General features: G+C 42.4%; 1 protein-coding gene across 1 annotated transcript in view; it reads right to left on the bottom strand.

Annotated features, from left to right (window-relative positions):
* The window catches only part of CASTOR2 (cytosolic arginine sensor for mTORC1 subunit 2), a 121665-nt gene extending 119366 nt beyond the window's left edge, over positions 1 to 2299 (bottom strand). Inside the window, exon 1 of the mRNA XM_064729437.1 lies at positions 1896 to 2299. Within this exon, the coding sequence (XP_064585507.1) occupies positions 1896 to 2008 (113 nt within the window). The 5' untranslated portion in view covers positions 2009 to 2299. The remainder of the gene's footprint in view (positions 1 to 1895) is intronic.
* Between the last annotated feature and the right edge of the window lie 23700 nt (positions 2300 to 25999).

The raw sequence follows: 25999 nt of genomic DNA, 5'->3' as shown, positions 1-25999 counted from the left end.
CAACACAGAAACCAGAAGCAATACAAAACTGTCAGGTGCTGCACCCCAAATGCTGGATAACCCCCAAAGGGGTTATCTTACTGCCCTGACCCTTTCACAGCTCTCTAACATTGAAAACATGAAATGTAATGGGAAACAAAAAGACAACAGGACCATTCCTGAAAGTTTAAAAAATAAAAATAAAAAATAATAATAATTTTAAAATCCCAAACAAACAGAAAAAGCCCCAAGAAACTCCAATCTATGCATTAAGAGTAACAGATTAAAGACTTCATTGCTGACAGTAAAAATGACATTTTAAGCATGGGAGAGGAAGCAACAAGACCTTCAAAAAATCAGCAGCAACTTTAAATTACAATGAAACAACACATAAAAATAGAAGCTTAAGACTGAGGACCCTTTAATGCCCCAAGGAGTATTCAGGGACAGCAGTAAACAAGGTGCTGATATACTTTACACTGCAAACAATGTTAGAAGAAAGCCAAATGGGACAAGCCCCAAATCAGAGTGAAATTTCAAGGCATGAAGTTTGAGATAAAGGGCTGTAATCAAATTACACCACAAATGGGTCCATTCATCTGTAAGCATTTAAACAGAGAGCATTGAATTACAGTCTGAAATAAAACAAATTAATTTGCTTTCTGTTTCTTAAATATCTATTCATTATTTTTCTACTGCCAAAGAAAATTTCCCACCTTAACACAAGAATGAATGTGGGGAGAAAACTGAAATACTAATTATCAGGCAGGAAAAACAAGAAGAGTTTCAATTGTGTTATTTACATTCCCATTTCTCTTTCTGAATAGCGTGAAGTCAACAAACTAAGTGAAGACAGAAGAATCTGCAATTGCAATTCAAGTTGTTTTGTGCAAAAGGCCTAGCACCTTACGTACATCCAACAAACTGGCCACAGTATTTTTTAATAAATAAAATTAAAAAATAATGATTCTTACAGTGCCTTCAGTGCCTTCCACTGTGATGTTCTTTTTCCTGAATGCTATCACAATCCAAACGACTTAACAGCACAATATTTAAGTGCAGGGCATGCATCCCCCAATTTGGCAGCGCTGGAAAAGCTCCTTTTAAACAAACCCGCCTGTGGAGGAGCCGCTCTTTTTGTAAGCGCTGCGAGGAACAACAATCCTGGGGGAAAAAATAACCAAAAAAAACCCCAAAAAATCACCAAAACCCAATAAAAACAGAGAGTGAGAGAGGGGAAAAAACCCAGCACAGTCCTGCTGCTGCTGCTGCTCGGGCTGCTGTTGTTGCCTTTGTTGTCCGGCGGGCGCCCCGAGCCTGCGGCCGGCCCGGCCGGGCCCCCACCTGCTCCCATTCATCGGCCGGCCCGGCCGGGCAGCGGGCGGGAGCCCCGGGGGCCGCCCCAGCGCTGCCCGGGGACACCCTGAGCTCCAGCGCCGATCCTCAGCACCAGCTCCCCGTCCTGGGATGGGGGGTGTGCGTGGGGGAACACGCAGGTGGTCTCATCCCCCCCCCCCCCCCAAAATCCCTGAGGGTTATTTACATTCCCCTGACCCAGCAGCCTGAGTTACTGCAGGAGGGTGCCATCACCCACCCCAGCACCCTTGGCAGCAAGGAGGGTGACCCTCACCCCAACGCTGTCTCCCCCCTCCATCCCAGGACACTGCTTTATTTTTTTCCCCTCAAGCAGGAGAGCAGACATCAACCCACCCCCTTTCCAACCCACCCCCTTTCCAAATTCCAAGGGGGTTGCCCTGCTCACTCGCAAGGCAGTGCCCCCCACTCCAGCCCCTCGGAGGGAAGGAGGGTGCCCTGCCAGCACCCAGTCCCCCCTCGCAGCGAGGGGGATCGGCCCCAGCACTGTCCCCCCGCAAGGGGGACACCCCCTCCCCCGCTGCCCCATCCCCAGCACCTACCTCGTCTTAGAGGACAGGAAAGCAAGTTTGATTAATCCATAGGTAAACAACTGGATGCTCTCCTTGGCTATGCTGGCCACTCTGAGCCTGTGCTCTAGGATGTGCAGTTCCATCTTTTCCTCTTTCTCATTTGTAGTTCATCTATCCCTGGGGTTTATGTTGTGTTTTTGAATGGGGAGGGGGAGGGGGGGCTGTTATTGTCGGTGCCTTCTTATTTTTTTTTGTCTTTTTTCCTTTTTCCCCTCCCCGCTTCCGTCCGTCCCTTCCCAGCTCCGGGGGCAGGAGCAGGGGATGAGGGAGCAGAGGGTGCAAAAGTTGGAGCGGCGGGGAGGCCGGCGGGGCGCGGAGCGGAGCAGCGGAGCCCGGAGTGCCGAGCAGCTGGTGCTCGCTGGAACAAACAACTTGCCACTCAAGCCCGGCCCGGCGCGCATGCGCCGCGCCCCGCAGCATGCCGGGACTTGGAGTCCGCGCTGCGGCCGCCCCGCCCCTGAGGGGGCCCGCCCGGCCCCACACCCCACCCGCCCTCACCAGCGGCTTCCACCCCTCACTAAAAAACCCCATAAAACATTAAAGCGAGAATCAACGTTTGTAAGGGTGTTGTTTTGGGTTGTTTAATTTTCTTTGTGCTTAGCTTGCTGGAAGATCTTTCACAAGCCAAAAACTAGCAGGAAGGAGAACTTGACAAGTTTCACTAACAGCAGGGAAATACTCAAATCGTACCTTGTTAATTCCTTCACGTGGCAGATGGGAAATCCTTGTCTGTTTCACTGTGCGGTGAAATAGTGTGGGAAAAACCCATTCACTTTGCATGTGTGTTACAGAGGTAGTACAGAGATGTCAATAACATAAAACCGGCCCTGTGTGTGCTGTAGTGCTGGAAGGATGAATGGCTGGAAGGGTGAAACTGGAAGGATGAATGGCTGGAAGGATGAGCAGCCTGTTTGTCCCCATTCTTGCCCCACTCCTCAGCACAAGGGGCTGAATGGAGGTAGCAAGGACTGGGCCTCCAAGCCAGTCCCAGCAATGGGATTGCTCTGGGGTGCAGTGTGAGCAGCTCTGCACTGCACCACTGACACCACACTGACCAACCGCAGTTAAATTCAGCCTCAGGGTATTCATAAAGCAGGGCTTAGGCAATAAAAGTGGTTCAGGTTCTGTACAAGGGTCCCTCTGATTCTCCTGTGAACACGCCACCAGCGCCCAGTCACTATGGCCCTTTTCACCAAAAGATTTCGAATCAGCTTTATGAAGACCATCAAGAGAAACCTTTCTGTTTTACACAGGGAAACTGAGTCATGGCATGTGTCTCATGCCATGAGACACGAGATGAGAGCTCAGGCAGCCAAGCCCCACTCCAAGTGACTCCTCTCCACTACAACTGCTTCTGCAGTTGTAAGTTAAGTGTTTTAGGGTTTGTCGTGTTGCAGAAATCCCTTGTTGGAGACGAGCTTCCAAAACTAGGATTTCCAAGCCCTTTCTGTTCTCTTAATTCCCATGGGATGGCTGTATTTTTCCCCTGGACAAGTCTCTTCTTACTCTGTCTATGGCCATACTCCTGAAAGGCTGTCTTGATTTTGCTATATCCAAAAAGGGAAAACTTGAAATTTCAGGCATTCATATTCATAGTTTGTCAAAATCATTTAGAGGAAATGCAACCAACATAAAGTATCAAATCTCTACTTCATTTTGAAAAAGCCTTTAAAAAACTAGTTTTCCTTCATGGCCTCACAGTTCAGATGACTCTAGGCATTGCATTTTATGAAGCTGAAGAGGATTTTTAATCTGCTTCCACTGCCAGTTGAAAGCTCTGAATGTGTCTGTACCCAGCTACAAAAAATGCCTGCAACTGCATCTGCAAATCACAGAGATACATACCTGTGTTCCTCTGGGACAATGCAGACCCCAATGCAGAGTCCAGAAGGAAGCAGCCAGGGACAAAATACACACGCACCATCTTGGTTGCTGGGATCTTCCAGAGAAAATCAGACAAATGTAGCCTGAATCATTTCTAGCAAATGCTGCAAAACTTTCCTCTTTTGAGAGATTTTTCCATCATAGTCAGGACACCATTCACAACATCAACTCTTCCCCTTCCCACATAGAGAAAAATATGTTGCCCCCCAGCAGAGCTTTCTCAACCCAGAGAGTCCAGACACTCCAGGAAGGCCACCAGGGATTATGCTATTACAGACTAATTACCACAGAAAATGCTTGCATGAAACAATGAGAAAGTTAGAACAGACCCAAAGGTAAAATCAGTGGGAACCTTTTGAACAAGCAACTCATCAGAGACTTTGTTCTGCCTGCAGGGAAGGCGAAAAGGAGGCCCTGAGTTAGTCATCTGTATTTACTAAAAAAAAAAAACAGGCATCAAGCAAACAAGCAAAAAAACCCCAAAAACCAAAAACCCACCCTCCTGAGCCCACAAATCACAAAAATACTTCTTCATTTTGTGAGTTTACATCTGGTGCTCTCCAAATTGTAATGTCTTCTGGGCCTGTTCAGCTGCTACAGTTTTCCAAGTCTTCCAAAGAAGGCCTAAAGGCCTTTGGCCTAGAGACTCTGACCTCATGGCTACTGTGAACCTTCACACAGCTGACTGTAGGAAGCATTAGGAAAATATAAAGCCCTACCAACACTCAATAAAATTTTCTACACATGAAAAATATGTCTAGCTCAGCACAGGCAAATTTTTCAAGAGCAGGCAACCTGGCAATTAGCCAAAATACTAATAAGGGTCCCCTCCTCCAGCTGACATTAGTATTCAAATCTCTCTCTCCCTTGTTGCCAGGTACATCTGGGAGATTCTATGCAGGGAGCAGCCTAGAATGTGTTGTTAGTATACATAACATACTATAGTATTTTTTGATTACTGCAATTTCAAGTTTGCCATATTTTTGCAGCTTGGGAGGACTCAGTTGGCCCAGGCCAGGCACAGAGCAAGGACCTGTTGTGCAAGATGATGTAACTGCCCATTTTTGCTAAAACCAAAACTCATTCCCTGCCCACACTGTGTCAGTTACCACAGCACATGCTGGGCAGGCAGAGCTCAGGAATGGGGAGCTTGGACAAGAGCACAGGCAGAGGAGATAGCAGCAAAACAAATCTCACCAGGCTCTTAGATAGCAGCAAAACAAATCTCACCAGGCTCTTTGAGTCATCTCCTGCCTGGATTGCAAGCATAAGTAGATGAGATTTCTAAGTGCTCTGGGTCAGATACAACCCATAACACCAAGCAGAGTTTGGGGTTCAAGCCTTGAGGCCAGAGGTGGTGGGGTTTCTCCACTAAAAAATAGAGACTGTACTTGGAGCAACAGGGACTTCTCAGATATCCTGGCTTCTGCTCATGATCACAAGGACCTTCTAACTGATGAGTAGTGCAAGAGCCATCTCCTGCTTGCCCTGGAGCACTGTTTATCTGGAAGTGAGGTCCTCAGAAGGAATGGATTATTTTATGAGCTCAAAGAGATGGGCTGTATTTTTGCCTTGAGCATTTCTCTCAGTGGCAACCAAGGTACAGTTCACGAACAGTTCTCTGGGAGATTCTGCTCTTCTGAGTCTGCATTTTGAGCAAAATTTCTTATAAAGTACACTGAAGTTCACCACCCAAGAGTCTGCATGCAATTGCATTGGAACCACACTGAAACACTCCACAACAATCAGCTTTGGCAAATAGAAATTGAAAATATGTAGAAATAGTTTAGGTGAAAGGAATGTAATTACACACTGTGACGAACAGTTCATGAAGGTCAGCACTGCACACAGAGGAAAAATAAAGGAGAATAGTGTCATCATGTTTTATGCAGTTACCACAAACTACAGCAGATATTTCAGTATTATTTTATTTAGATGATGGAAATTGTTCTTAAAGAATTTTTAGTCTTTTCTGATATAATGAAAAAGCCCAAAATTACTTTATTTAGTTCTCAAAGATGAAGTTATGGTAGCCTTTTCCAGATGTAATTTAACATGCAGTATATAACTTTTTCGCAATTAAACCTCATTAAAAAAAATTAGATTAAATTATCTTTTGTTATTTGTATGACATTGCACTGCTGCAAATCTAACATTGTTGTTGGTAGAATTATGCTCTTCTTTCAAAAAGATCTGAAGTTCAACAGCATCTTGACCTCTGACTAGAGCTTGTAGCAGCTGCTAAGACCTAAAATAGTAGATAATAAAAGCCTAATGTGAATGATGTAATGGCAATACCCTGGATAAATATGCCCAAGGCAAGATGAATCCAGTGTCACAGTTGTTTGTGCTAGCATTTGCTTTTCTTCAGTAGACAGAGCATATTAAGTTCTTAGCACATCTGTAGCTGTGGTGTGAAATCAGGGTCAGTGTGCATTTCTGGGGTCCCTTTCAGACCCAGCACATAAGGGATACAGCTATTTGTTCCAGCTCCTAAGCTGTACTTTTGAGTGCAGACTCTGTTTAAAGGTTTGAGAACTGGAGGTACCTTCAGGTCAGCTGCTGATTTTGACCAAAAGGGAAGCCACAACATTTCTTAGCAGCCTCAACCAGTTTGCTCTGAGGTGGAAGTTACTTAGTAACTATAATTATCTGGGAGCTCCTTGCTGAAGTTTAACAGGCCTTTTCGACCCAGGGATGGTAATGCTTCTTTAGGCAAACAGGTAAACAAAGGCACAGCAAGGCAGGCAGTGATCCCAGGTCACACCATTAGTTATCATCATTTTGGAGTACAATTCATAGGCCACTGCTTGATCACTACAAGGTTGGCTGAGGCAGACAGACAGGGTGGGTTTACAAGCTGCTTATACTTCAGTGACTGTTAATCTCTTAAGGCAAAAAAATGAGTTCTTTAAGAACAATCGTGTAATATATTAAAATGAAAATAAAAAAGAGGGAGGGGAAAAGCTTCTCAAATGACAGTTTCTGAGCTTGCTTATGGAAAAGTACTCATTTATTAAAAAGAGGGATTTATCAGACTAATTTCTTTCTACCAACTAGAGACCTTTCAAAACTTGATTGCAGTTAATATGCCAGTGGTTCAAAGCATTTTATTAAACTATCAAATAAGATAATAAAGACTAATTTACTGTTGAGGTACAAAGTGGGCTGAGCAGGTAGCAGGGGCGCAGATGAGAATGTGCTGTGCTTCATCGGAGAGGCCAAGTCCTGCAGGAGAGCTGAGGGAGACAAAGAATGTGCAGAGGCAGCTCTGCCTGTGCACAAAGCCACATTGCTCCTTACCTGAGCAGCTCCAGAGAGCTCCATTGAACATTCACACACCAGCTTGCAAATGGAGATTGTCCAACTAAACAGCTTGGTCAGGGGAGACAAAATGTCACAACCGCCCCACCTGTGTTCTATGCTTTGGTGGTGCCTCACAGCTCCTGCCCTAGAAGAACAGAAAACAATGGGAATCCCAGTTCTGGCCTGGGGAAAGGAAGCTTTGGCACTTGTAATCAGTGTCACATAGCCTCTGGATAGAAGGGATGAAATTGCATGGACCTGTCATGTGTAGCTGGACATAGCAACTCCCAGATGTAGGACCCACCAAGCACAAAAGTACCTTGCCAAAATTCATATACCATAAAGTGGCAGCTTTGTACTGTCCCCCTCTAAGGAAAGCAATATTTACTCAGCTTTAGCCTGTGAGAAGCCAAGCATAAATATCTGGTCTCGGTATTTTTATTCAATTCCTCATTCTCTTAACTAATGTCTGGCATAGCTTGCCCCTGTCCTTGGAGATTACTTGGGTACAGCACTCCTCTGAAGTCCTCATTTTCATTTAACACTTGGATGCATTAAGAAGTTGAACCTTGGCTTTGCTGGAAACATTCAAAGTCTAGAAGGTAAAATGATGAGTAACAGAAGGAGGAAAAGTAATGTGTGTGCTGCTGAACTAAAACATCACATGAGACAGAAGCTGGTAGTTTCCTAGCTAAGATGCTGATCCCACTGGTTTGTTGATCAGGTGAGCTACTTACACCTTTTTGCTGCAATAAGCATTATTGAAGCAGACCCACTCCAGCTCATTATCTCTACACAGTTCCAGATGAAGTTACTAAGGTCATGTCCACTTTATGAATGCTGACAATCACTGTTGATACAAAACTGAGAAAGCATGGCTCAGGATGTGGGAAAGACAACTTCACAGCTACTAGGAGGTGTTAAGATGACCTCATCCTCTCATTTACTTCTGATACTGAAATAAGCAGTTGAAGAAAATAATCCCTCCCCCCTCCCAGCCCCAGACTGCCAGCCTCCTGAAGATCAACACATCTGCAAATACATTCTGCAAACCTCAGGGAAGAAAGCCAGATTGCAGCCTGCCTTATCTCTTCTGACTGCCTGAATGTATTTCAGGCCTCAAGCATCACATGACTGTACATAACATATGAATACAATAACTAACATGGCTTTTATAACAGATCAGCAGGGATCAGCAGTGTTGAACAAACACCCTTATTTGCAAAAGCACCTTCCCAGCCCATGAAGCAGGTGACCTTGTCTCCCAAGGGTTACAGTGCAGAGTTAATGATCCACAAATTAAGGATTTGAAATTTATCCACAACTCCCCTCTTAACTGCACCATTTTGCACCAAACCAAATAAACACTGTCACTGCTCTATAGAAACCCAGTGCTGTAAGAGAGGCCAGTGTTCAGGAGGCAGTGGACAGTGCATTTTCTGCAAGAAGGCATCTGCTGGTGGGGACAAGATTTCAATTTCATGAGAAAGCATAGATCAGTATCTTGTTCAATGGCCTTTGTTGTACCTCCCACAGAAGAACATGGTGCATATCTCACCGTCTGCTTTGTGACCAGGTAGGGCTCCACAGTGGCCTGAGGACTCTTGAAGACCAGTCCAATCTGTAAACCATTAGTAGTTTCCAGTGACAGGTTTATACACTCTGGAAAGATCTGATTGTACAGGACAGAATCCTTTATGCTCTGCTGAATCATGGGATTCACAAGATTTATTTCCACATGAAATGCCATATGGAAAAATCCCCTGTATATGGAAAAATCCCCTTGCCCCTTGCATTCTCAATAAACTACATTCCATCTCTCAATGGTGAGGCCTTATTTGCCCAAATATTTATGGAGTAACTTTATGTGCACAGAAGTCAGTACATTTCTGACCAGACTACATACATATACTTCTGACCAGACTTAATACATATACCAGACTACTACTTAATACACTTCTTTTACAACTGGTGTAGCTAAGTTGAGCTCACAGGGTCTTGTCATTGCCACTTGAAGACCCCCTGAATCTGCTGGTCCATATAACCTCTGGATAAATCCTGTGGACTTCTGACTTTGTGGGGCTGGAACACCATTCTCTTTCCTCACTGGGGAGTTTTTGGCTGTGGCAGTGCATTTGCTGCTGTTGAAGCTGGCTTTAGAAGTTGCAGCCTGCCCTAAAAGACTAATTCCTACACATTTGCTGTGCTGGTCAAAGCTTTTGTCTGGCTGCAGGACTGGCAGGGAGCTCCTGTGGTAGAAGTTCAACAAAGAGGACAAAACTGAATATTTTAAATCCACTCTACAGCCTGCCCTCTAGGAGAAGCTGAGGCAAGCAGGCAGGAATCACAGTTGGACAAGGTGGCTTTGCTTGGACAAAGTAGGGCCTGTTGGTCATTTGTCTGTAAAAGACAGCAAGCCTGAGCCAGCATGTCCTGGTCTCTCTTGGCAGACGTTCCAACAGGGAAGCAGCCTAGTCTGTCTAACCACCTCCATTTCCTCCAGCACTTTATCAACATCCATTCCCTCCTGTTTGTCTTCTTCAGCAGGGTCTTTTTTAAATGGCTGCTTTGATACAAATGAGCTCCCCTTCAGTGATTTAGAAGATAAAATCCATTTGTTCTCATAGTTTTTAACATGGGTCTTCCTTTAAATATCTCAGCCCTTTTGATTCCAGACAGCAAATTCCAGCAAATACTTGAAAACACTCTCCTCCTCTTGCCTTTCATACCAGCATAAAGTTTTTAACCTATTGTTATCCCTTGAAAACAGGCTACAGCAGCATGCACAACTGTTCTCATGCACTTCATGAAGTTTAATAGTAGACAGAGACCAAGACCAAAATGAAGGGTATACTAAAGAGACATTTAAACAAATAACAATTACAAAATTTACCCATATTTGCCTACACCAGACCCACTTCTGTACACTTGGGAATCATGCATGATAGTTTCAGGTTCCAATTTGCAAGTGCAAGAACCCTATAAATGTCATATGTATCAATAGGATACCTCTGCAGAGAACTAGAAATGTGTTTTCACTTCTTCATATTGTGTGTTCCACCATGGTGACGTAGGAGTGCTTTATACTTGGATAATACACCATATTTGTAGGTTCATAGATGCTGCAAGGGAGGAGCTGCTGAAAGAAATGCAGTGATGAACATAATGAGCTGCAGAACTGGACCATCTTGCCTTGAATCCTGTTTCACACAGTAACTCATGGCAGAATGTAAGAATAGAACATTTTTGTAGCCCCTCCTGCTGCACCCAGTCTAGAGTCTAACATGTAGAAAAGCTCACATTCTTCTAAACCACTCAGTCTTTATCTTAAGAGGAAAATTTTAGTAGTAATAATCTGAGTGCCCTGAAGAACTAAAGATGAATTGAAAAGTCTGTTAGACAGCAGGGGAAAAACCACTGAAATATTTTAAAATGGAACATTACAAACACTGAAAACAGTCGAAAGAAATGGGACAGCAAGACACACAGGGAGGCAGGTAGAAGGAGGCAGAGTCAATTGCATTTATCTGTGTAGAAAGTTTGCTTCATAAGAAACAGTTCACTGCTAGGTTAAGTCATGGCTTTCCTCTGCCACCGGCCACAATAAAAAACAACAGCACAACATGAAGAATTCCAGCTTTAGGGATCAAAGAAGAAATTCAGGCACACTGGTTTTTAATATGGTCACACATATCCCCTTTACAACTTTTCCCTCCCCCTGTTATAACTTCTTATATCTTTGTCTTGAGAGCTGAGAGGTTTGACTAGTGTTTATGAAGCTGGCTGCTTTCAAGGTCCCATTGCTGCCTGTATCAGCCAGCATGTAACACACTTCTTTACACTCAGAGTCACTTTTCAAATCTCAGTTTTGATTACTTCAAGGCTGTGTTTCACGCTATGCTGTTATTTATTTTAATGAACTCTGCCTCCTCTATCATTTGGTTCAAACTGGGAGATCTTTGGAGCTGTTCTGCTGCACACAAATACAGGATGACACAGCAAAGTAACCTAAATGGAATGAGGCCAAACAACATGTAATCATGTCTAACAAGGAGGGAGGGCAGAAAGTGCAGAGGGGGATGGGTGGGGAGAAGGGAGATGCACTCAATACTGTGTGAGGAAAACCCATTCTTCTTACTATACATGAGGCCTGGCAAATGAACAGGAGGTCAGCTCTGGCTGAAGGGGAAGAGGAGGGTCTGGCAGTCAGGTGGATGGACAGTGAAAGCCATTTAAAGCCATTTACTGCATTGGCAACTGATTTTTTTTTCTAGTGGCCTGTTTTCACAAAGGGGCAAACATAGTTCTAGAGAAAAACCTCTTCAAGAAATTACTCTTTTTTTTTTTGTATTGCTGTTCATGACTTGTAGAAAACAAAAAAGGAAAAAAAAGTACAGTGTTACACCAAGAAGAGAGTCTCCAGACAGCTACCTGCTTCCTAATCTGCTTGTTACCTGAAGACTAAGCCTTCTCAGTTCTTTGCACTAACTAGAGTCTTCTTTACCTCCCTTCCCATAAAACTCATATTAATTCCTTATTCTGTAAGTGGAATGAGTAGGCAGTGATTTTATGATGTGCTTCTTGGGCAGAGCTAGAAATGGGATAAACTTCTGAGGCAGAAATAACACAAAATTTGCTTCCATGTTTGCAGAACAAATAGATTAATTGAAGGGAAGGCAATATAGTCACAAGAATATTTCACTGCCTAGGCTAAATAACAGAAAGGTCTCTGCACTGGAGTAATTTATCCCAAGGGGAAATGATAATGGAACAAATACTATACAGTATTTGTTTAACTCAGGAACGTGCAAAGAGAAAGAAGAGCAAAAGATGATGAAGCCTAAGGAGGAGCTGAAATCCAAGAGGTTTTTAGCCCTTCCTCATAACCAACCACAGTCATGGAAGCACTTTATCTTGTTCTCCTAATTCTTGGACAGGAACCTCTGACTAAGCATACCAGAACTCCCCCTACTGAGGAGCCATCACAACCACAACTGAATACTTGGGGAATTTCTTAGGCAAAATTCTCCGTTGGAAAGCACTGATTTGTTGAAAACAAAGCTTTCTATGGAAAACTGTCATCTTAACAAAATATTAGCTGGAAGATGTTCCTCTGTTCACAGTGCAATTGCTTGGCAAGACCAGGCAGATCCAGCATCCATTCTGGGGTCCTTCTGCACCAGCACAGACAGACAGACAGCAGACAAGCAGAAAGGGCAGCCTCTTTAGTGCAAAGGCCAGATTTAGAAGTGTTTGAACCTGGCCCTCCTGCTATATGGGAAGGGTTCCTCTTCTCCAAAAGGTTCCTCTTTCTCCAAAAGGTAGGCTTAGGCCCTTTGTTCTTCTTTTTCAAAAAGAGAACAAACAAAAAGGCAAAATCATCAAACTTTTTATAAAACAGCACTCTGTTTCCACTCTCTAGTTTTAACACAAATGATATAATTGCACTCACGCTAAGGATTGATAATTATTTTGGTTAAAGAAAACTAAACAAGGACAAAACCTTGTAAGCCTTGTGATAGCACTACATTTAGAAAGATTAAGATTTAAAGTCTTTAGAAGGATAAGACTTAAAATGAGAAACCCTTCATTGCTCTCTATCCTCCCAGCCTGAAACTGGATCTCCTTGCATGCAACACTTCATGGTCAGCACCATTTCAACAAATCAGCAGAACAAGGGGCAAGCTGGGCTTCCTGACTAGGGAAACAGTGTTTTCTGATGATGTTTAGGAGCCCTAAAAGTCTCCCTAAAAGTGCCAGATACTCCTTTTAAATGATGTGGTTACAGTAGGATTTTGTTTCCAATAATCTAACTGCAGGTAATTTTATTTTTGAGCCAGAGGGAAGACAGAAAGGCCCTTTCTGGTTCTTGAATCTTTCTATGCTGTCACAAGAAACTGCATTGTTTAAATCCTCTCCCAAAGATCTCAAATCCTTTATGTACCAAGGACTTTTAAAACACAGCTCAGCTGCTTGGCAAATTCTTAGTGAGCTCAGCCTGGGTGTGTTCTTGTCCATGCTCATGGCTGCAATGGGAGCTGTTGCTGTTGGGACCAGGGCTGAGGAGAGCAGTGTTCTGCACTGTGGTGCCTTGCTCAAGGCAGGTAATGGATGTTTCACTGTGGTTGTCCTGAGTCTGAAAAGAACTGTGCCTCTCCCTGATTCTGTATTTCCAAGGCAGCATCCTCATCTAGCTTCAAGTCCCTGTCAAACTTAGACAAAACACAAATGAAAGAATTAACTTTTGAAAATATATATATATGCTACCAAAGAACAATTTTAAAATCTTTTTGGTTGATTTTTTTGGAAGCCACAAGCCATGGAAACAGGATATAGGCAAAGTCTTACAGACACTACTTGCTGGAATACAGCTGAGTGTAAATTAACTGAGATTCTAAGCAATAAGGAAGGCCTGTCCACAAGCTAACTGTGAGCTCACAGCCACCTTGACCCAAGTCTGCAGTTAGGATTAAGAGCTGAACCACAACCATTTCAAAAACTGTAGCCATGATATTTTCTGAAAAATCCTTTCCTTAGGATTTTTTCTCCTGAGAGGCCTCAGGAACAAAATGTAAACAATGATTATCTGCTGCTGTGGAATGCAACAGGTGCATCTGTGATTGGGCCATGTGGTTGTTTCTAATTAATGGCCAATCACAGCCCAGCTGTACAGAGTGTCTCAGTCAGTCACCAGCCTTTGTTATCATTCCTTTTCTATTCCTTGCCAATCTTCTGATGAAATCCTTTCTTCTATTCTTTTAGTATAGTTTTAATATAATCTATACCATAAAATAATAAATCAGTCTTCTGAAACATGGAGTCAGATCCTCATCTCCTCCGTCATCCTAAGACCCCTGTGAACACCATCACAAAAAACCATGACATTATCTCACCTTAAGTCCTTTTGCTGGTCCAAAATAAGGTTTATTTGTGGATAGGTATTTTGTGAGTGACTTTTTTATGTACCTCATTTTCTGTTGTGGCAACAACAAGTGATAATGCCTTGTACTTCAGAGTTTGCTGATGTATAAGCCACTCCAGAGGCAATTGCCCAGGGAGAAAGCAGCAATGAGCCATGCATTAGCCATGCAGAGAGCATTGAGAAGAGTTAGAGCATGCTGCTGTGCCACCAATCTTCTCAGCAATTAGAAAAAGAAAGGTTGGCAGAGACACTTGATCCCCAGAGGTGTTTCCTGTCAGGTTTTTGAGCTGTAAAACTCAAGGCAAAAAATATTCAAGAGCCACTTGGTGGGAGGAAGGGGCTCTTTGCCAAAGCATCAATGGAAATCTGCTGTGACCAGAAGAGTAAGTAACACAGAGATTGCTCCCCTGTCACAGAGTCTGTTAGCACAGAGACTTCCAGCATCCACATCCCCACTTCTGGCTGACAAGGTGACCATGATTCCATCAGCAATTTGCACACACCAAGGTTGGTACTGTCCTAGGGGTATAAAGGTATATGTAGAAAGGGAATAGCAAACCTATCTCCCCAAATAGCATAACGAAATTATTTTCCTAAAATAGGGATTCTGAATGTCAGTTTGATGCCAATCACCGATTTTTAATTATTTTTTCATTTCATATATTTTTATTTTCAAGTTGAAAGAAGACTTTTCCATGCAAATGTTAAGTGTTCCAAGTGCTCAGATAATCCAGTCTAAATATGCATAGACATTGTAGGAAGTTATGGCTTGGTTATAGCTTTTGACTAATGGTAGGAGAAAGATCCACAATATAATCTTGTAAGACTTGACTCAGTCAGAATTTGGAATCAGATTTTGGCACACTTGTCACCTCTGTATTTACACTCTTTGACACAGATTTACAGCCTTTTAAATCTGTTTCTTCCCAACTTTCAGTCTAAACATTTCCTTGGATACACAAAAATATCCACGACAAATTAAAATACATGCACAGAGTAGCTGATCACAGACAACTTCATCTGGTAGTCAAGAGGAATATTCCTATTACACTGTTGTTGACAAATCCAGAAGCAGAAATTCTTTATGAGAAAGACGTGTTGCTAGCAGTGCAGGCTTGCCAGAAACTCTAATTCCGTGAACATAAATGGCTTGATACTTAACAAGAAATAACAATTTAGGCCACTATTGGAAAGCGAGGGTGTTGGGTTTTTTATTTTTATCACTCAAAAGAGAAAAAAGGAACTTCAAGCCAAGTGTCTTTGCTGTAAGCTATAAGAAATTATTACAAGGAAGTTTTTGTTGGTTTGGTTTTGGTTGGTTTGGTTTTGTTTGTTGGTTGGTTGGTTGGTTGGTTGGTTTGGTTTTTTGGTTTCTTCTTTATATGGAATCTATCTGGAGAGAATGGGATTGATAAAGTGTTGAAAAACCAGGACACAGGCTGCCTTCCATAGTCTGTATGTTACATCTGCTTTTATCTGCTCCAGTAGCAAGAGGAACAAATTCAGGCAGCCAGGATAATATCACTGTCACTTCCATGGTATGGTCACTTCTGTGCAAGTCCCCTTTGAAAGCAGGTACATATGAGATGGTACAACTCCACCAGACCTCACTGGATAGCACTAATTTACAGCAGCTCTGATTTTCATGCTTGTTCTGTAACCACCAGTATGCTATGTGCAAACAATGATAAGACATATAAAGAAAAGACCAATGATTTTCTGTAGTCATTTCAGATTTTCTTGTACTGTGCTTTTCCAATTTACAGATGACTTCCTTATTAACCCAGTTTGCCCTTATGGTATCACAAATAACCAAGGTGCTGTTTCCTGCTCTGCTGGTCTAGCACTGAGTGCAAAGGGTGCATCTGCAATTGGATGACAAAAACATATTTACTGCAGAGTAGCAGCAAGCAATCCTTAGTATTGACCCTGTGATCTTTACCAAGTTGGAATCTCCATGGAATTTTGATTGAGGTGCACAGAATTAACCTTTAAAGTTCATACATGGACAGAAACATAGTGAGGACAAACATGAGTAGGGACTCTCATAGTCCTGAGAAAGATAAAATGTGACACCATGTGCCAATGCAAGGACATCAGGAGTTAAAGTCCTTCTACAAAGAGCAGAAATTAATTATTATTTTGTTCTGTTCATTTATTTTCAACTAGGTTTATTATTTTATTATTTTAGAGTATAATAAGAAACACTCTTCCAAGCCTATATGAATGGGATGTTTCCAAAAATATTTTCCCCATGTAAATTAGAACAAAAATACAAACTTCATTGTTTCATTGCAACTATTCATTTTGTCTTTTTTTTCCAGTTTAAGCTCCCACTTGTGTTTCAAATACTACAAATTATAAAAGAATTGTTCAAAGCAGACATTTCAATGTCAAAACCTTTCCTGTAAAAATTGTAAAAGAAAAAAGTGATAGGCTCAGAACAAGCCTTCTCCTAAAAAAAAAAAAAGGTTAGATTTGAATGAATTATCATTTTACAACACAGACATTTCAATAAGAAATTTGTGATGAATTAATTTCAATAACCTCTCAAGAAGGAAAATCCTTTTGCTATATGTAAGCCTGGAATTATATGCAAGAGTGCTGAAGAGTGCTAGAGACAGGAGGCAGGTATGTACTCAGGGCCACCTGGGTACTTCTCCTTCATGACTCACCCTGGAAACCTCAAAGGAAGCACAGAGAGAGTGTTCCTTCCCAAAAGACAACAGAACAATCCATGCCCTTGACAAATCAGGTCAGAACAAAGTAGGCTGCTTCATTTCCACTTGTTACTCCAATGTCCTTCTGCATGCTCTTCAACAGGAACATAAGAAAAGCACATTAAGTGGCTTTCCCCCTTCCACATTATCCTGTCCTGCATCTGCATTGACAGAACATGCTGATGAGTTAAATTCTTTCCTTAGAGCATGACTGTGTATGAAGTTGTGTTCTCTTCCCCAAGAATGTGAGCAGGAAGCACATTCTGAATCTTGAGATTCTACTCATCAATGGAGTATGCCACGATTATAGCACTAAGCTGCCACAAAAAGAATAGCTTAATTACATTTTCATGATGAGAAGTCTCCACTAAAACTGATTCAATAATGCATTATACTATTTTCCATGCTTATGACCTGGAAAATTGTAAAATATCATCCAGGTTACCTTTTAGACCTTATGTTTATCACTTCCATTCATCTGTGAAGAGATAACTTTCCCTCTTGCACAGCTAGGACACCTTATGAACAAGGTTCCTTTCAGCTCTACAGCTCAGAACTGACAAGGGTTACACATTATACTCTGCTGTTCATTAAAAAGAGAAGGGAAGAAAAGCATGCATGTCCATGAAATGAACAGAGCAGACACGTAAGGCCATGGACAACAGTGGGAATACAGTTGCTTCCATGATCTGCTATGTTTTGCCTTAGAAAGCATGTTAGGAATACACTTCAGGAATTGCTATGTGCCCACTCCTATTGAATGTATAAGTTAGCATTTCTTAGGGACAGGCCTTAAAGACTATACTTTCTATAAAGGAGCAATCAGGAAAATCAGTTATTTAATTTCTTCAACCACAGTAAAATAAATTACTAAGTGGTTTCTAACACCACTCAAATTGGAGCGGGTCAGATTCTTTCATCTTTTATTGGGTGAAAACAACCCCAGTCAAAAACTAACTTGTGGTAATTTCTGCAATGAACAAGATCCTGCTAAAGTTAAAAGCATGTGTTTTCCTGTGTAACAATGCAGTTTTTTTCCACTAATGCTGATGCAAATGATTGTTGTGGGTCAAACATACCCTTCCATGAAGTGTGTCTGTTTTGGAAAGGTGTGAGTAGAGGTGTGGATGCATCAGCAGAGATGCTGCAAGGCAAACACTCAGCCTTGTTCCAATAGCAACAGAGGAAGGCTTCAGTGAGACAAAGAACCACAGGTTTGGTGTTCTTTTGGCATTAATATTTATGCATAAACACCTTTCTTTCAAGACAGATGTCAGCATTTGCCTGCAGAGGGTCACGGTGGGTTTTCTCCCAGCCTGATCTGCTGGATAGTCACAACTAGATAACAAAAAGATAAGGTAGGACTGGAGCCCAATAAATCCAAGAGCATTTACCAATCACTCATTCCATTGCTTCCAATCTTGCCTCTCCTCCCATTTGCCTGGGGCCTCAGGCTCATGTCATCAAATACTGAAAGACAATGGTCTAGAACAAGAAGGGAGTGAATTCTATTGCTGAAGAGACCCTATGAGGAAAAATATCACACACAAAGAAACACAGCTGAAGAACAAATACCCTTCCTTTCCCTTCCTGCACAAAGCATATATCCCACACATGCTCCTATCAACAAAAAACCAGCATTGACCAAAGCCAGTGTTCCCAGGGAAACACTCTGCTCCAGGCACAGCCAGCTAGGCTGCATCCCTTCCTCTGCAATCACTTGCACCTGATTGCAAAGGGTAATACTATCTTTTTAAGTGATGGACACAGGATCTGGGCAAATGCAACATCTAGTTTGAAAAATCCCTCTGTTGAGATTATATAATCTACGAATATAAAACCAAAATACATGTCCCACCAACCTCATGAAAGCTATATATAGAAGGAAATACAGAACTCTGGCATTGCATTTATGATGCTGGCTAAATCTACTGGGCACTCTCAAGCCAAGCTGTAATCCTGGGACCAGTGTTTAGCTCCCAGAGCACAAACTACAAAGCTGCAGCCAGGTCCTGCTGCTGCAGGCTCGCAAAGCCAGCAGCAAAAGAGGAAACACAGCAGCAGAACTGCCAGTACTTTGCAGAGGCACGAGAAGGTCAGTGTTCCACAGATATGCTCTACATATAGACATGTGTGTAAGCACTTGCAAGGAGTTTGTTCCCTCCCCTGGTGTGCTACATGTTTTTTTGTACATACAGCCCTCTGTTTTCTGATGTCAAGCCTTAAGGAGGTACCATTGGAACAACACTCTAGACTGCATGAAATTGTGTTACTTGCCCATATTCTACTTTTTCAAGCTTTGACACACAAGTTTCACTTCCAGAAAAATAAACAAAAAAAGGGGGCTAAGACATAGAGAACTGATTTAGACCCCTGTTTTAGTTGTCAGCACACTGTTAAAGCCTATATCCGATGCTGCAAAAACTGTTTCTGTCACTTTCTACAAAAAAAGGAATAGATAAGTTGGCATGAGATTCCCTGTGTCATTGACAATTTCATAGTACTGAAATCAGGTGGACGTTCACTGTTTCATCTCTATTCAGTTGTTTGCTTTGTAATCAGTCTATTTTTAAAATCAGAATCATCTCTCATGGATATTTGGCTGTGTCTGAGTGCAGTACATGAATTAACCTTCAAATGTGCAAATGTAACAGCCTGCAATGATTGCAGTTGTCTTTCATTACAGACCCTTTTACACAAATAGGTTTTTTCCACGTAGGAGATAAGCTTCCCCAAAATTAGCAAAACCAATACCTCAGGCATCAAAGGAAGGAGGCACCAGGGGCAGAAACCAAGAAGCAAGGTGAGCCTTATCTCTCAGCCCAAGGCCAGGGACAATGTGACAATCCTCAGTGTCCTCCCTTGAACTCTGTCTGCCAGGAATATCATCTCTGTGCTGGCCCCAGAGCAGATGCACATCATCACCTCTCAGCACCTGAGCTTGAGCTGGAACTACAAATTGCTTTGTTTGTAAGCCAAACTTCCAGCTGTGGCTCAGGACTCTGCACACAAGTGTCTCCTGCCATTCCAAAGGATCAGCAGAAGCATCTGGCCAAGAAGTGATAAAACTAAGAGAGGTGATACCCAAAACTGTGGCAGTAATCATCTGCTTTCTCTATAAGTGTGTTCAGGCATGTGCTCACTGTTCTTAAAGCTTTCCCAGTATTAGAGGGACTTAGCATGTGCCTGAAGACTTCCAAACACAGGAATTGAAGGACCTGCCCAAAGCTGTCAGATAAACTGCAGTCTCCAGAAACTGAAGAGCTATTTGAGAAGGTGGCCATGAAATACAAGAATTTTCAGAAGGCTTAACATAACCCCCTCAAAAAATAGGATGCTTGAGGTCACTGTAAATGCTCCATAAACCCAGGATTTACTGGGAACATATTTAATTAGAAATCAGAGTGTATCCATTGAAGGAAATATGGCAAAATGATTTGTGGAATTTAAAGAATATTTTCTGGTATCTATTACAAAATATTTTTAGATTTCATGCTTCATCACAGCTTTGTCTGTTTGTTTTAAAATGTGATTACAGCATTCTCACTGCTTTGCGAAGAGGATTCATAGCACATCTTAATTGGTACTCAGACATACTTTTTTGTTTTGATTCTTTCCCCAATATGCAATAGAAATACATATTAAAGTCTCAAAATAGGTGATGAAGTCTCCTTCATGCAGTTAACTGCTTTAGAGACAGTTTCATCAACATATTCTACAATAAACTGATTAACATATTTTTAAAGAGGCAGAAGCTGTTTCCTCTCTGGAACCTGGGAAGGGAGTTCTGTTCTCACACCTAAGTGTACTAAAGTGATGGAACACTGCTATCTCAGCTTCTAGACACAAATAGCACAGCCATATTCTCTGGTGGGCCTGCCCCAAATTTGTTTTTATTTATTTTAAAACAGAAAGCTGGAATTTGTTCTGGTTTACACAAACTGTAGTAGATTCTCAGATAGGTGTTCTCTTCAGGACAAGAGTAAAGTTTATTCAGGGACTGTCCCAGAATTATCAGCCAGACACATCACAGCCTGTGAACCCATCTCAGAGCTCAGGCACAGCTCCAGAAGCCCAGCACTATTTTTGCCATCTGCAATGCTTGTCATACCCTGGCAGCTGAGAAGCGCCTGCACTGCTGCTTCCTCCACTGGAGCTTTGGAGGCAACACAGAGGGAACAGAAGGAAGCACAAAGAACACTTTGTATTCTTGTGTTTGTGCTATGCAGAACAACAGGCTGGTTGGCGGTTTGTGTCAGGCACCTGGAAAGCAATTACCCTTGAGCTAGTGCAGGTTCTCATACCCCTGTGAGTAGATCATCCCTCTATTGATAGACTGACAGTGACTGCTGGCACTAAAGAGAACAGGCTATGTAGCCAACATCTGCTGACCTAGCAATTTTTCCTAAGCTTACAAATAACAACATCAGCAGGCATTTCTGAAAGGGTTCATGGGCCTCAGTGATAATAAAATATTTTGTTACACTGACCTTGTGGCTTGCAGCACCACCCATGTTTCACTGGATATCCCTTAACAGACTGAATTAAGAGAGAAAACAAACAATTTCTCCTGCAACATGCTGAACATGATTGGACAGATTGCTTATTGACTTTGCTTTGCTCTTTGTCTTTCAAAACACAGGAGCATGTCATGTGTGTGTGTCCCATTGCTTTGTGCCTTGCTTAACCAGGGGCTGCCCTGACACCCTCTTTCTGGTTATTGGAATATGAATCCCAATATTACCAGTTAGATTGTGCCTGGGCCAGTCTGACCCTCGCTGCTGGGCCAAAGGCGGCAGCTGTGGTGTATCACCCCAGAGACACCTTTAGCTTGCTGGTGGTTGCAGCTGGGCACTAAACAAGTCCAGGCTTGTTAGGAACTCTGTTTACCTCAGGAGGAAAGCTTCAGGCGATGGTGAAGAGAAAAAGGAGAGGATTCTGCTGGAGGGTTATATCCAGAGGTTTATTCCATGGTTACAGAGGTCTGAATCTTGGGAACAGCTCCAACAGAATGCCGACTGCATGGCCTGATTCACCTTTTAAGCTCCCAGGGCAGGGGGAGGGGACAGGTGAGCCACCAACCAGGTGGGAGGGGCGGGGTCTCAGGAGAGTATGGCACCTAGACAGACCAATGACCTCTGGGCCTGAGGGGCATCCTTTGAACTTGACCAACCACACGGCGCCTTGCTGGAATGTTGAGACTGATTGACAGGACTCACTCAGCAAAGGGGCGAGGGGGGAAGGGACCCGAAAGTTTAAAACACACCGCGACACTGGTGGTCAGGAACACTCAACAGTAAAGCAGACCCTGGGGTTCCATAGCCCAAATCTGCTACTCCTGACCATGCACAGCAAAACCTTATTAGGAAAATGCCCATTTGCCCTCCACTTGGCTGAGCAACCTCTTATTCTAAAAAAAATATTTTTAACAAGCTAAATACTCAGACTTATTATCTCTTAGTAAATGATATGAAAATACATTGTTTTCAGTCCGTAAACTGGAGCTTAAGCATAGCAAATAAAGCTCAAGATTTTAACTTCAGTATTTTGTGCAGGGAGCTGCACTGAAGAGTAAAGAGAGAAATATTTTATTCCCAAGGCTCTCCCTCTCCAACAGGGTATTACAAGGAAATGGCACCCCATTTTCAGTGTAAGAATCAGCTGCCCTTTCAAATGCTTGAGGCTGAAAATTGTGTCAGCTTCCATCTTCTTATCTGCTAGTGCTTCCTCCTTCTTATCAGGTGCTTACAGACAGCAACAGTATGATTGGGAAGATGCTGCCTGTGCTGCATCAGAAAGCAAAAAGCAGCATGGATGTGTACAAACAACTCAACCAAGCCAAGCTCCAGGTCCTCATCTGCTTGTATGAGGCCAATAAATCAAGTACCAATTGGGAATACATTTACCTAAACCTTCACTTTTAAATTGTTCTCCTGCCAGAACAGACACCTACAGAAGACTTTATTAGCTCCCACTCCAAAAAGGGCAATACAGCCTTTCAATACCTTTTCAGTTAATGAGGACAGGTTACAAAAATACCTTCAATAATATTCAACCATGACATGGTGCTTCCCTTTCTCCAATTTGTAGAATGTACTTGTCAAGAACGAGCTCACACATCACTTAGGAAGGGAAAATGGTTCCCAGAGTGGTGATAATTGAAAAAAACATAATCTGCACATGCAACTTCAACCACAATTCAATGTGTGACCCCCTGAAATTTCAGAAACAACATGGATAGAAAGTCAATGTATTAGTTTGCATGGCTGGGTTTGGTAGCAGGGGAGTTACAGGGGTGGATTCTGAGAAGCTGCTGGAAGCTTCCCCGTGTCCAACAGCCAATGGCATCTGTCTCAGAGATGGACAGGCCACTGGACAAGGTCAAATCCATCAGTGACAGCAGTAACACCTCTGGGATAACGTATTTAAGAAGGAAAAGAGAAAGTTATTGAGCAGTTGTGTCCACAGCCAGAGAGGACAGGAGTGAGAATATGTGGGAGGAGCAGCACATCCAAGGCAATGCAGGCATGGTGGGCACAGGATTTGCTCCAGGTGCCAGGGCTGAGATTCCCCTGGTGCAGCCCATGGAGAGGCAGCTGTGCCCTGCAGCCATGGAGGGCATGGGGAGCACAGGTCCATGTGTGGGCATGGGGGGCACAGATCCATGTACAGCTCCTGGAGAGCATGGGGGGCACAGATCCATGTACAGCCATGATGGGCATGGGGGGCACACATCCATGTGCAGCTCCTGGAGAACATGGGGGGCACAGATCCACAGATCCCAGGCCAGAGCACGGAGGTGCCTGGAGGAGGCTCTGAGCAGGGTTTGTGGATCCATGGAGAGAGGTTTCCTGGTAGGACCTGTGACCCTGTGAGGGACCCACACTGGAGCAGGCTCTGCCTGAAGCACTGCACTCCTTGAAACCAATTGGAACAGTTATTTAGCCAGCCATGCTCCCAGCAGAAAGGCAGTTTTTCCTTTTTGGTGTCCTGCATGAGGAGAGGTGCTGAATTGAGCAGCTAAAACAGCTGAATTCCAAGTAGCAGAAAGAAAACCTCGACCCACTTCAAAACCTAGACCCCTTCTTCATAATTTTGAACAGTCATCTGACCCCTTATCTATAACTTGTATCCTTACAATTTACTGAACTGAGGAGAAAGATCTTTGGTGCATTAGGTGCTCTTCAGCTGATAAAGCATGTCACTATTGCTGTCCTCTCTACACAGCTTCAGAAGATGGAAAAGGGAGAAAACCAACAAAGGGAACAAAGTGCTGCTGACAAAAATGAATAGGTAAATGAAAAAGCTTTGAATCTTCCAGTGTGTGTTTATTACTTTCAAAGTAGCTAACTATGTATTTTAAACTACTTCATGAGCTTAATGAGCCTGGTATTTGAGGAATGAGTCTGTTCAGCGTAAGGAAATTACAGTGGAGACGTTAGTTACAAAACACTTGTGAATTGATGACATTTTACAAAAAGAAACAAAACAAGAAACAGAAAGAAAATATTGCAGACTTACTGGAATATTCCTCAAAATAAATAAAAAGGTGATTTATCAAATTTAAGATCCCTCTGAAATTCTAAAGCAAGCTACAATTAGAGAATTAATGATTCAACATCCATGTTAGCAGCTGTCATGTTCAGTGTAGTAATTAAGCAAATCAAACCTTTTGTTAGAAAGGTATAAATGAAAATAACAATTTTACAGGCAGAAAAGGAGTTAGAAAATTAATCATTGTCATAATCTAAATATAAACTTAGAATTCTATGACACAAGTTTTATTCTCATTCCTTTGGATCATGCTTACCAGATCAGTTCCATTAAATCTCTTTTACATTCAGGACACACAGAAGAGCAGTGAGCCTGCAAGCTACCTGACTGCACAGCTACTGCACAATGCACCCTGTGGTACCAAAGGGAAATAAATAGGAATTCTATCAAAATACAATATGAAAACATATAAGCAAGTAGAATACATTTACCAAAATGTTTCTGCTAAATTCAACAGCCACTGCATTTTCTGGACTCTCCTTGCCCTTGAAGAAGTCCATCACATTTTCACCTGATTTCCTGGCCTGTCAGGAAGTGGTGGGATGGAAGTTGTGAATTCATACATGAAGAGCAAAATGTCACAAAAGCTTATTGATAATAAATATGTTAAACTGGTTAAGGAAATACACAGAAATCAGCCATAGCATGGTAAAAAATAGATATGCAACTTTCATTGTAGCTCCTACAATATGTGCTAGAAACATTTTCTTCTTTCTCTTGGAGAAGCAACCATAAAAAGAAGAAACAATTTAAGTTATCATAAAAAATAAAATTAGAATTATTGATGACACCGATTAAATATGTATTTAATTAAAAATTTAGTACCAGAACCATCCATACCTATCTGAGCCATCTAAAGGTGGAAAAAGGGATTTTTCAAATGCTTACAAGAGCTATCAACCTGTGGCTTTTTTTCTTTGAAGTATGGCTTATGCTGCTACTCTGTCATATGCACAAGAAAGTCTAAAATGGATAGAATCACTCCAAAAAACAAGAACAGATAGTAGAAAACCTTCCCAAAAATCCTATCTGCAAAAGAGATAAAGTTCCAGACTCTGGTTCTGTTCTTGCTGCAACACTGTACAATCCTGACATTCAACACTGGGAAAGAGCATGAAGGTGGTCAAAAGCTTATTATTCTTCTTTATAGAGACATTCATATACATACATAGATATCAACTGTTCTATCCAAGAAACCAAATGTTTTAAGAAAAAACCCCACAGATTTAAATAAAGAAAGGGACTTCGGCATTCATATTCCAATTGTTGTGTATTCTGGTCAAGGAACACTGATGTTACAGGTTTAGGCACAGACCAAGTATTTATAATTAGCCTCCTAAATCCAACTGTATCACTAAAATTAAATTATATCTACAAGCACATACAGGAGAACAAATTCTGTCCCAATTTAGTCACTGATAAAAGAATTATATTTACCAACCTGTGGCACATCTGCAAGAGTTACAGCCACGACCCAGATGGGGAGTAAATCAGGACAGGATTAGACCTCTGGAGTGCAGGGCTACATGGCAGCCAGATGTGCTCTCTGTCAACAAACACCATCCCTTTGGAATCACTGACTCCATCACCAGCAGAAGGAGCATTATTAGCCAGCCCTGTGCCTGCAGCCTCACTAATGCACTCGCTGGGTTTCTGGGATAAACATGAGCAATGCAGAGCCCCCACAC

The sequence above is a fragment of the Zonotrichia leucophrys genome, chromosome 19 (assembly GCF_028769735.1).
Source record: "Zonotrichia leucophrys gambelii isolate GWCS_2022_RI chromosome 19, RI_Zleu_2.0, whole genome shotgun sequence".
Classification (NCBI taxonomy): Eukaryota; Metazoa; Chordata; class Aves; order Passeriformes; family Passerellidae; genus Zonotrichia; species Zonotrichia leucophrys.
This window is presented reverse-complemented; position numbering and strand designations above follow the sequence as displayed.